Raw genomic sequence first — 12,500 nt, 5'->3', positions numbered from 1 at the left:
TGTCCACAACAAAGACGAGAGGGAGTGTGGAGATGTAATGTCCACAACAAAGAAGAGAGGGAGTGTGGTGATGTAATGTCCACAACAAAGAAGAGAGGGAGTGTGGTGATGTAATGTCCACAACAAAGACGAGAGGGAGTGTGGTGATGTAATGTCCACAACAAAGAAGAGAGGGAGTGTGGTGATGTAATGTCCACAACAAAGAAGAGAGGGAGTGTGGTGATGTAATGTCCACAACAAAGAAGAGAGGGAGTGTGGTGATGTAATGTCCACAACAAAGACGAGAGGGAGTGTGGTGATGTAATGTCCACAACAAAGACGAGAGGGAGTGTGGAGATGTAATGTCCACAACAAAGACGAGAGGGAGTGTGGAGATGTCATGTCCACAACAAAGAAGAGAGGGAGTGTGGAGATGTCATGTCCACAACAAAGACGAGAGGGAGTGTGGAGATGTAATGTCCACAACAAAGAAGAGAGGGAGTGTGGAGATGTCATGTCCACAACAAAGACGAGAGGGAGTGTGGTGATGTAATGTCCACAACAAAGACGAGAGGGAGTGTGGAGATGTCATGTCCACAACAAAGACGAGAGGGAGTGTGGTGATGTAATGTCCACAACAAAGAAGAGAGGGAGTGTGGTGATGTAATGTCCACAACAAAGACGAGAGGGAGTGTGGTGATGTAATGTCCACAACAAAGACGAGAGGGAGTGTGGAGATGTAATGTCCACAACAAAGAAGAGAGGGAGTGTGGTGATGTAATGTCCACAACAAAGACGAGAGGGAGTGTGGTGATGTAATGTCCACAACAAAGAAGAGAGGGAGTGTGGTGATGTAATGTCCACAACAAAGACGAGAGGGAGTGTGGTGATGTAATGTCCACAACAAAGAAGAGAGGGAGTGTGGTGATGTAATGTCCACAACAAAGACGAGAGGGAGTGTGGTGATGTAATGTCCACAACAAAGAAGAGAGGGAGTGTGGTGATGTAATGTCCACAACAAAGAAGAGAGGGAGTGTGGAGATGTAATGTCCACAACAAAGAAGAGAGGGAGTGTGGTGATGTAATGTCCACAACAAAGACGAGAGGGAGTGTGGAGATGTAATGTCCACAACAAAGAAGAGAGGGAGTGTGGAGATGTAATGTCCACAACAAAGACGAGAGGGAGTGTGGAGATGTCATGTCCACAACAAAGAAGAGAGGGAGTGTGGAGATGTCATGTCCACAACAAAGACGAGAGGGAGTGTGGAGATGTAATGTCCACAACAAAGAAGAGAGGGAGTGTGGAGATGTCATGTCCACAACAAAGACGAGAGGGAGTGTGGTGATGTCATGTCCACAACAAAGACGAGAGGGAGTGTGGTGATGTAATGTCCACAACAAAGACGAGAGGGAGTGTGGAGATGTCATGTCCACAACAAAGACGAGAGGGAGTGTGGAGATGTAATGTCCACAACAAAGAAGAGAGGGAGTGTGGAGATGTCATGTCCACAACAAAGACGAGAGGGAGTGTGGTGATGTAATGTCCACAACAAAGACGAGAGGGAGTGTGGTGATGTAATGTCCACAACAAAGACGAGAGGGAGTGTGGTGATGTCATGTCCACAACAAAGAAGAGAGGGAGTGTGGAGATGTAATGTCCACAACAAAGAAGAGAGGGAGTGTGGTGATGTAATGTCCACAACAAAGACGAGAGGGAGTGTGGTGATGTAATGTCCACAACAAAGACGAGAGGGAGTGTGGTGATGTAATGTCCACAACAAAGAAGAGAGGGAGTGTGGAGATGTAATGTCCACAACAAAGACGAGAGGGAGTGTGGTGATGTCATGTCCACAACAAAGAAGAGAGGGAGTGTGGAGATGTAATGTCCACAACAAAGAAGAGAGGGAGTGTGGTGATGTAATGTCCACAACAAAGACGAGAGGGAGTGTGGTGATGTAATGTCCACAACAAAGACGAGAGGGAGTGTGGAGATGTAATGTCCACAACAAAGACGAGAGGGAGTGTGGAGATGTAATGTCCACAACAAAGACGAGAGGGAGTGTGGAGATGTAATGTCCACAACAAAGACGAGAGGGAGTGTGGAGATGTAATGTCCACAACAAAGAAGAGAGGGAGTGTGGTGATGTAATGTCCACAACAAAGAAGAGAGGGAGTGTGGAGATGTAATGTCCACAACAAAGACGAGAGGGAGTGTGGAGATGTAATGTCCACAACAAAGACGAGAGGGAGTGTGGTGATGTAATGTCCACAACAAAGACGAGAGGGAGTGTGGTGATGTAATGTCCACAACAAAGACGAGAGGGAGTGTGGTGATGTAATGTCCACAACAAAGAAGAGAGGGAGTGTGGAGATGTCATGTCCACAACAAAGACGAGAGGGAGTGTGGTGATGTAATGTCCACAACTAAAGAATCATTGTGGAATCTGAAAAGACACATATCCTGAAAGCATGATGGTGTACTTACTACGTGCGCATGGTAAAAGAAAGGTGGGTACATTACTAAGCGTGCCATTGTAGCAAAGTATTTTTTTTAAAGTTTCCATAATTTTTGTTCTACTATCTATACAATCGTCCATAATTGATTTTGGCCCAATGGGCCCAGCATATTACAACTTTTAAGGAGCTTTCTGTTTTGATTGGGTTATTTTGCCTAAAAGCCTGTTGGATAACCTATAGAAAAAAAACCTCTGCATCTCTGCCCAGCCTGGGGCGGCCAACAGGGTGTTTAGCATCCCCAGTGGCTCTGCAAGTATGGAGAGGATATTCTCTGCTGCTGGCCTGCTCTCCAGGCACCATCGCATGAGACAGAAGCCACAGACTGGCCAAACTCGTGTTTCTAAAAATGAACTCAAAGGCACTGTAGACTGAGCCTGATAGAAAGATGGCGCTGACAGAGAGGGCTGCCTCGCTTCTAGTCCTTCACAAGCATTTCGCTACACTCGCAATAACATCTGCTAACCATGTGTATGTGACCAATAACATTTGATTTGATTTAATAAGACATTTTTCGTTTAATTTGTAAGTTAGTCACAGCCTATATGCTCAATTTATAGACTATAATGATTTAATACAATGAAATGTTGTTTAAATGTTGAGCACTTAATAATGTCACTCACTCCCTACCAGCCTAGTGTGTCGCGCTCGCAAATGCTTCACAATGTATTTCTTTGTAGGCTATAGCCTTGAAATAATTAAATAATATAGCCTCAATAATGAATTTCCGTTCCTTCTTAGGCTCCCTGTCTGGCTCCTGACCTATCTAGAGTGTTTATATGCTGTTTAATATGACATGTAGCCTATTAACAATTATGAGCGCTCCTCACATTCACCTTTTCATGTTTATTAAAATACTTTTCATTCAAATCATTTGGTTTGGTAGGTCCAAGTAGTCACCGCTCCAACAGCTATGAGCAGAATTTCCGACCGCTCCGCTCACATACTCTGAGCAGGACCACTTACCAACCAATAGGGGGTAGTAGTGAGACACTGAACACATTTACCAACAATTACTATGGATGAGGTTCTTTTTTTAAATGTTATTTATTTTATTTAACTAGGCAAGTCAGTTAAGAACAAATTGTTATTTACAATGACGCCCTACCCCGGCCAAACCCTAACAACGCTGGACCAATTGTGCACCTTCCTATGGGACTCCCAATCATGGCCAGTTGTAATACAGCCTGGAATCGAACCAGGGTCGGTAGTAATGCCTCTAGCACTGAGATGCAGTGCCTTAAGACTAGGGCACTATTAGTGATATGTAGTGTATTGAATAGCAACAGGGTTATTCAATACCAGGCCTCAATGTCTGTAGAGCTGCTGCGTTTCCTTTCTCCCCAGTAGTTCAATGATTGATTCATGTTGTTGATTGGCCAGAGAGTCCACTTGCCTGGAGACCCAGGTCTGAATCAGTTAAACCAAACCAACGAAAACCAATAGTGGTGAGGCCATCGAGGCCCAGATGTCTGAACAAGCTATATCCAGGCTGGATAACACAGCACAGAGGAAGGCAGGGGCAGTACATTACTTGTGACAGTCAGGAGTTTTTTTTCTACAAACACAGGGTCTGCTAGGGGAAGCAGTGGTCAGACAGAAAAGCCCATTGGCTGTTCCTCACCAATGACATGCACTTCAGATCTAACCACAGGAAGGATCCCTCTAAAATAGACGGATTTTCTCAATATCTTAATTTAATCCAAACAACTCAGATATGAGGAAGCAATTCAATGTTAGTGGTATGTAGTGAGGGTAGTAGTGTATATACAGTGTTAGTGGTATGTAGTGAGGGTAGTAGTGTATATACAGTGTTAGTGGTATGTAGTGAGGGTAGTAGTGTATATACAGTGTTATTGGTATGTAGTGAGGGTAGTAGTGTATATACAGTGTTAGTGGTATGTAGTGAGGGTAGTAGTGTATATACAGTGTTAGTGGTATGTAGTGAGGGTAGTAGTGTATATACAGTGTTAGTGGTATGTAGTGAGGGTAGTAGTGTATATACAGTGTTAGTGGTATGTAGTGAGGGTAGTAGTGTATATACAGTGTTAGTGGTATGTAGTGAGGGTAGTAGTGTATATACAGTGTTAGTGGTATGTAGTGAGGGTAGTAGTGTATATACAGTGTTAGTGGTATGTAGTGAGGGTAGTAGTGTATATACAGTGTTAGTGGTATGTAGTGAGGGTAGTAGTGTATATACAGTGTTAGTGGTATGTAGTGAGGGTAGTAGTGTATATACAGTGTTAGTGGTATGTAGTGAGGGTAGTAGTGTATATACAGTGTTAGTGGTATGTAGTGAGGGTAGTAGTGTATATACAGTGTTAGTGGTATGTAGTGAGGGTAGTAGTCTATATACAGTGTTAGTGGTATGTAGTGAGGGTAGTAGTGTATATACAGTGTTAGTGGTATGTAGTGAGGGTAGTAGTGTATATACAGTATGTAGTGAGGGTAGTAGTGTATATACAGTGTTAGTGGTATGTAGTGAGGGTAGTAGTGTATATACAGTATGTAGTGAGGGTAGTAGTGTATATACAGTGTTAGTGGTATGTAGTGAGGGTAGTAGTGTATATACAGTGTTAGTGGTATGTAGTGAGGGTAGTAGTGTATATACAGTATGTAGTGAGGGTAGTAGTGTATATACAGTGTTAGTGGTATGTAGTGAGGGTAGTAGTGTATATACAGTATGTAGTGAGGGTAGTAGTGTATATACAGTGTTAGTGGTATGTAGTGAGGGTAGTAGTGTATATACAGTATGTAGTGAGGGTAGTAGTGTATATACAGTGTTAGTGGTATGTAGTGAGGGTAGTAGTGTATATACAGTGTTAGTGGTATGTAGTGAGGGTAGTAGTGTATATACAGTATGTAGTGAGGGTAGTAGTGTATATACAGTGTTAGTGGTATGTAGTGAGGGTAGTAGTGTATATACAGTGTTAGTGGTATGTAGTGAGGGGAGTAGTCTATATACAGTGTTAGTGGTATGTAGTGAGGGTAGTAGTGTATATACAGTGTTAGTGGTATGTAGTGAGGGTAGTAGTGTATATACAGTATGTAGTGAGGGTAGTAGTGTATATACAGTGTTAGTGGTATGTAGTGAGGGTAGTAGTGTATATACAGTATGTAGTGAGGGTAGTAGTGTATATACAGTGTTAGTGGTATGTAGTGAGGGTAGTAGTGTATATACAGTATGTAGTGAGGGTAGTAGTGTATATACAGTGTTAGTGGTATGTAGTGAGGGTAGTAGTGTATATACAGTGTTAGTGGTATGTAGTGAGGGTAGTAGTGTATATACAGTATGTAGTGAGGGTAGTAGTGTATATACAGTGTTAGTGGTATGTAGTGAGGGTAGTAGTGTATATACAGTATGTAGTGAGGGTAGTAGTGTATATACAGTGTTAGTGGTATGTAGTGAGGGTAGTAGTGTATATACAGTATGTAGTGAGGGTAGTAGTATATATACAGTGTTAGTGGTATGTAGTGAGGGTAGTAGTGTATATACAGTATGTAGTGAGGGTAGTAGTGTATATACAGTGTTAGTGGTATGTAGTGAGGGTAGTAGTGTATATACAGTATGTAGTGAGGGTAGTAGTGTATATACAGTGTTAGTGGTATGTAGTGAGGGTAGTAGTGTATATACAGTGTTAGTGGTATGTAGTGAGGGTAGTAGTGTATATACAGTGTTAGTGGTATGTAGTGAGGGTAGTAGTGTATATACAGTGTTAGTGGTATGTAGTGAGGGTAGTAGTGTATATACAGTGTTAGTGGTATGTAGTGAGGGTAGTAGTGTATATACAGTGTTAGTGGTATGTAGTGAGGGTAGTAGTGTAAATACAGTGATAGTGGTATGTAGTGAGGGGAGTAGTCTATATACAGTGTTAGTGGTATGTAGTGAGGGTAGTAGTGTATATACAGTGTTAGTGGTATGTAGTGAGGGTAGTAGTGTAAATACAGTGTTAGTGGTATGTAGTGAGGGGAGTAGTCTATATACAGTGTTAGTGGTATGTAGTGTATATACAGTGTTAGTGGTATGTAGTGTATATACAGTGTTAGTGGTATGTAGTGGGGGTAGTAGTGTATATACAGTGTTAGTGGTATGTAGTGAGGGTAGTAGTGTATATACAGTGTTAGTGGTATGTAGTGAGGGTAGTAATGTATATACAGTGTTAGTGGTATGTAGTGAGGGTAGTAATGTATATACAGTGTTAGTGGTATGTAGTGAGGGTAGTAGTGTATATACAGTGTTAGTGGTATGTAGAGAGGGTAGTAGTGTATATACAGTGTTAGTGGTATGTAGTGAGGGTAGTAGTGTATATACAGTGTTAGTGGTATGTAGTGAGGGTAGTAGTGTATATACAGTGTTAGTGGTATGTAGTGAGGGGAGTATATGAGGGTAGTAGTTTATATACAGTATGTAGTGAGGGTAGTAGTGTATATACAGTGTTAGTGGTATGTAGTGAGGGTAGTAGTGTATATACAGTATGTAGTGAGGGTAGTAGTGTATATACAGTGTTAGTGGTATGTAGTGAGGGTAGTAATGTATATACAGTGTTAGTGGTATGTAGTGAGGGTAGTCGTGTATATACAGTGTTAGTGGTATGTAGTGAGGGTAGTAGTCTATATACAGTGTTAGTGGTATGTAGTGTATATACAGTGTTAGTGGTATGTAGTGAGGGTAGTAGTGTATATACAGTGTTAGTGGTATGTAGTGAGGGTAGTAATGTATATACAGTGTTAGTGGTATGTAGTGAGGGTAGTCGTGTATATACAGTGTTAGTGGTATGTAGTGAGGGTAGTAGTCTATATACAGTGTTAGTGGTATGTAGTGAGGGTAGTAGTGTATATACAGTGTTAGTGGTATGTAGTGAGGGTCGTCGTGTATATACAGTGTTAGTGGTATGTAGTGAGGGTAGTAGTGTATATACAGTGTTAGTGGTATGTAGTGAGGGTAGTAGTGTATATACAGTGTTAGTGGTATGTAGTGAGGGTAGTAGTGTATATACAGTGTTAGTGGTATGTAGTGAGGATAGTCGTGTATATACAATGTTAGTGGTATGTAGTGAGGGTAGTAGTGTATATACAGTATGTAGTGAGGGTAGTAGTGTATATACAGTGTTAGTGGTATGTAGTGAGGGTAGTCGTGTATATACAGTGTTAGTGGTATGTAGTGAGGGTAGTAGTGTATATACAGTGTTAGTGGTATGTAGTGAGGGTAGTAGTGTATATACAGTGTTATTGGTATGTATTGAGGGTAGTAGTGTATATACAGTGTTAGTGGTATGTAGTGAGGGTAGTAGTGTATATACAGTGTTAGTGGTATGTAGTGAGGGTAGTAGTGTATATACAGTGTTATTGGTATGTAGTGAGGGTAGTAGTGTATATACAGTGTTAGTGGTATGTAGTGTATATACAGTGTTATTGGTATGTAGTGAGGGTAGTAGTGTATATACAATGTTAGTAGTATGTAGTGAGGGTAGTAGTGTATATACAGTGTTAGTGGTATGTAGTGAGGGTAGTAGTGTATATACAGTGTTAGTGGTATGTAGTGAGGGTAGTAGTGTATATACAGTGTTATTGGTATGTAGTGAGGGTAGTAGTGTATATACAGTGTTAGTGGTATGTAGTGTATATACAGTGTTAGTGGTATGTAGTGAGGGTAGTAGTGTATATACAGTGTTATTGGTATGTATTGAGGGTAGTAGTGTATATACAGTGTTAGTGGTATGTATTGAGGGTAGTAGTGTATATACAGTGTTAGTGGTATGTAGTGGGGGTAGTAGTGTATATACAGTGTTAGTGGTATGTAGTGAGGGTAGTAGTGTATATACAGTGTTAGTGGTATGTAGTGGGGGTAGTAGTGTATATACAGTGTTAGTGGTATGTAGTGAGGGTAGTAGTGTATATACAGTGTTAGTGGTATGTATTGAGGGTAGTAGTGTATATACAGTGTTAGTGGTATGTAGTGGGGGTAGTAGTGTATATACAGTGTTAGTGGTATGTAGTGTATATACAGTGTTAGTGGTATGTATTGAGGGTAGTAGTGTATATACAGTGTTATTGGTATGTAGTGAGGGTAGTAGTGTATATACAGTGTTATTGGTATGTAGTGAGGGTAGTAGTGTATATACAGTGTTAGTGGTATGTAGTGAGGGTAGTAGTGTATATACAGTGTTAGTGGTATGTAGTGAGGGTAGTAGTGTATATACAGTGTTAGTGGTATGTAGTGAGGATAGTCGTGTATATACAGTGTTAGTGGTATGTAGTGAGGGTAGTAGTTAATATACAGTAGCCTGGTGTAATGCTAGTGTATCATGGTGTGTTGTATGTCTCTCTCACTTCCCCCTTCTACTTCCCCTAGCTCACACCATCTTGAACACAGACTGCTAAACCCAACACTTACTGTCAGTGAGACTATTAATATTACTCTGATGCATTGTCAATGTCGCACAACACACAGAATGACATTTTAGTCATTTAGCAGACGCTCTTTTCTAGAGCAATTTAGAGGAGAAATTCGGGTTAAGTGCCTTGCTCAAGGGCACATTTTTCACCTAGTCGACTCACGGATTTGAACCAGCGACCTTTGGATTACTGGCCCAACGCTCTTAACTGCTAGGCTACCTGCCGCCCTACTTTCACGCACGCACACACACACACACACACACACACACACACACACACACACACACACACACACACACACACACACACACACACACACACACACACACACACACACACACACACACACACACACACACACACACACAGAGAAATACTGTCAGTCAATAGGTGCTGTAATAATACTAACATGGGCACCTGTCACATAACAGTGACAGAACTGCAGTAGCTGAAGTTTTGTGGTGGTGGTTTAGATACATGGTATCTTTACTCTGATACATGAGGAACGGCTCAGTAGGCCCATAATATTGTACTATCGCAGCACTGGCAACATTCTCTGTGATTACATCAAACCGCCATTTTAACTGCCCCACTGTAAGACACATACCTACTGATACGTGTCAGCCTTTATAGTCTCTCCTCTTGCTGCCGTTGGAACAAGACAAGCTATTCTCAGAAGCCTTACCACTACCTAACGAATAGGTGTATGTATGTGCCATAGAAATGGATGTCTAGATAGGACAGTCTCACAAACTGTACTGTAAACTGCTGTATACAGTTGCATAGTGCACAGCATGATATGCCTTTTCATTACATGTTCTATGCATTCTGTTTCTATGGTGTGCTCTCCCAGGGGTATTTTGGGTGAAACTGACCTCAAATGAACCTTCACTTCCTGCTTAAGGAGATCACTCTGGCGCCAAGGGGGGTCTGGGAAATGAAGTCTACTGATGAAACTTTTAAACTTTCCATTCATATTTCACTATTGCTGTGAAATCATTCAATGAAAAAAACTGTAGAGTCATTGGACTACAACTGTCAGTGAATCTCTGGCAGGTCAGTAGTGTTGTGTGATAATCCTGTCAGTTAACAAACTGCACACTGAAACCCTAACATTATGACTGGTGTATTCACAATGAATACTGACAATCAACTGTGTTGTCTGTGTGCAATTCAAAGCATAGATGAGACACTGTAGTTCACCCCTCAAGTCAACTATTCACCTGAGTAACCTAATTCTCTATCCAGCGGTGATATTGTACTACATGGGCACCATAATATGATGTGTCATCCCGTCACCATGGTCTGGTCACAGGAATGTACAGGGGGGTTGATTTTAAAAAGCCCTATTCATCACCGTCCACGTCGATGTGAGAAGTGACAAGGTGCTTCATCGCATGAATCATTCCCATCAAATGAATACGCACGCACATACCGTAAATGGTTCTCTGTGATGTTATCTATACCTGATTATTCATGACATTCAGTAATACTATTGACGTTTGTTGATAGGTTTTTCTGTTATTGATGAATCATTTCCTGTGAATGTATTTTTGAGAAACTATTTCTCTATCATCTCTTAATTTGAAATTAAAACGTGACAATCTATATGTAGGCTAAATACTACTTCTAACGCTGTCATGTAGGACACATAACTAAAGTGTACCTTTAGGTTCTCTGTTTAAACAGTTGTAATGACAAGGGATGGATAGGAGAAAACACACACACACTGCATCCCTGTCCACCCTGGAGAGACGCGTCTGACCTTTCTCTCTGCCTGTGACAGACATCCACACCTCCATCCTCTCCTCTCCTCCCATCTCCCTCTCTTTGATGTGCTCTAATTAGCCATGCTCGTTAGACCCAGTGGTGCTAATCAATTGGCTCAGCCTAGATATATACACACACACACACACACACACACACACGCACACACACACACAAAAACACACAAAAACACGCACACGGCGAGCTTAATTGGGCCGTGCTAATGAAGGCAGGGAGAGGCACAGACACTCACCTGGTACCCACATATTGCAGAAGTCCATGGTTGCTAGAGCTGCTGCCTTGGTCACATCTGTCTGAGTGTCTGAGTGTCTGAGTCCCCTTCTTTCTCTCTCTCTCTCTCTCTCTCTCTCTCTCTCTCTCTCTCTCTCTCTCTCTCTCTCTCTCTCTCTGTGTCTCTGTCTCTCTCTCTCACTGGAACCTAACAGAGGAGAGATAAAAAATCATTCCCCTCCCTCTTGTTGTCCACGCCCCCACACATGCCCCACCCCCTCCCCACATCCTGAGAGAGAGAAGAGGAAGTAAACAAAAGAAGAGTAGGAAGTGGGGTCAGAAAGAGAAAGGGGGACACGCGAGGTTAAAGAGTGGGAGAGGGTGAGATCTAAGAAATAGAGGAGGAGAAAGAAGAGGGGGAAGACTATCAGTGGAAAGTGACAGTGTGTCTGGAAACTGTCACTCACAACTCAGAGAAAACAACCCTATGGCTGACACTACTGCAGTCACACTGCAAAAAAATGAGATTCTACCTAGATTCTTTCCTATTGTATTGAGATAATTAAGTGAAAATGTTTTGAGTTGATCTCGCTCACCCAGAAAATGCATTTAATTGTTTCAAGCTGATTTTGCTTACCCAGGAAATGCATCAAGATCATTTGTTTTGTTTCAAGCCTTTTGTAGGTTAAAGTAGGAAAAATGGTCTGCCACACTAAGATAATTTACCTTGGTAAGATGTCTAGTCAACACATTGTAAGAGATATCTAGCTGAGATCTAAATGTTTTCCAGTGCACTACTTTTATTAACCTTTATTTAACTAGGCAAGTCAGTTAGGAACAAGTTCTTATTTACAATGACGGCCTGCCCCGGCCAAACCCTAACCCGGACGACGCTGTGCCAATTGTGCGCCGCCCTATGGGACTCCCAATCACAGCTGGTTGTGATACAGCCTGGAATCATACCAGGGTCTGTAGGGTCTCTAGCACTGAGATGCAGAGCCTTAGACCGCTGCGCCACTCGGGAGCCCAAACTACCTGGCCAGTTAGAGACTTCACCCATCATATGCCATACAATAAGACAGGGCTCATACATGCTTATAACAAGTGATATAGCATTATACCTGCTGTCAACTTTAAGTCAAGTGTTACAAAACATTTAATCTACAAGTTCAACAGTTTTCATTATATTGGCACACTACCTACTCAGACTGTGTTTCTGTTATAGGTCTCGCTGTCACATGAGGCGGGAGATGTGAGCCATCACAACATCCCCATAAACCACTACCCCTCTCACCCCCACTCCTCCAACGGAGGAAAAATTGAGTAAGGCAGCACTACCGCTGACCAACAAGCTTGAAGTCACTACTACAGTGGAAATATGGGTTTCTCTGAAGTAGCATGTATCAGCCACATGGGGGCAGTATTGGCAATAAATTCCACTTACAGATGCAGGTAGCATCCATCCAAGGCCAAGGAGAGGGAACTGTGACCCCCCTCTTCCTCTCCCTTTCTTTCATTCCCCCTCTCTCTCTATCTCCCTTTCTTTCATTCCCCCTCTCTCTCTATCTCCCTTTCTTTCATTCCCCCTTTCTCCCTTTCTTTCATTCCCCCTC

General features: G+C 42.0%; 1 protein-coding gene across 11 annotated transcripts in view; it reads right to left on the bottom strand.

Annotated features, from left to right (window-relative positions):
- Positions 1-12,500, bottom strand: part of pou2f2b (POU class 2 homeobox 2b) — a 108,968-nt gene that overhangs the window by 27,186 nt on the left and 69,282 nt on the right. The window contains exon 1 of one of the 11 annotated variants that reach the window (XM_071396734.1): positions 10,910-11,058. The exons of 9 other annotated variants lie outside the window; for them this stretch is intronic. In XM_071396734.1, coding sequence (XP_071252835.1) covers positions 10,910-10,937 — 28 coding nt within the window. In that variant the 5' untranslated portion in view covers positions 10,938-11,058. Of the gene's footprint in view, positions 1-10,909; positions 11,059-12,500 lie in introns of those variants that run through there. One more of the 11 variants, XM_071396735.1, reaches the window with a different exon arrangement.

This window comes from Salvelinus alpinus, chromosome 4 (assembly GCF_045679555.1).
Source record: "Salvelinus alpinus chromosome 4, SLU_Salpinus.1, whole genome shotgun sequence".
Lineage (NCBI taxonomy): Eukaryota > Metazoa > Chordata > Actinopteri > Salmoniformes > Salmonidae > Salvelinus > Salvelinus alpinus.
Note: the sequence above shows the minus strand (reverse complement) of the source record. Positions and strands in the feature narration are given on the sequence as shown.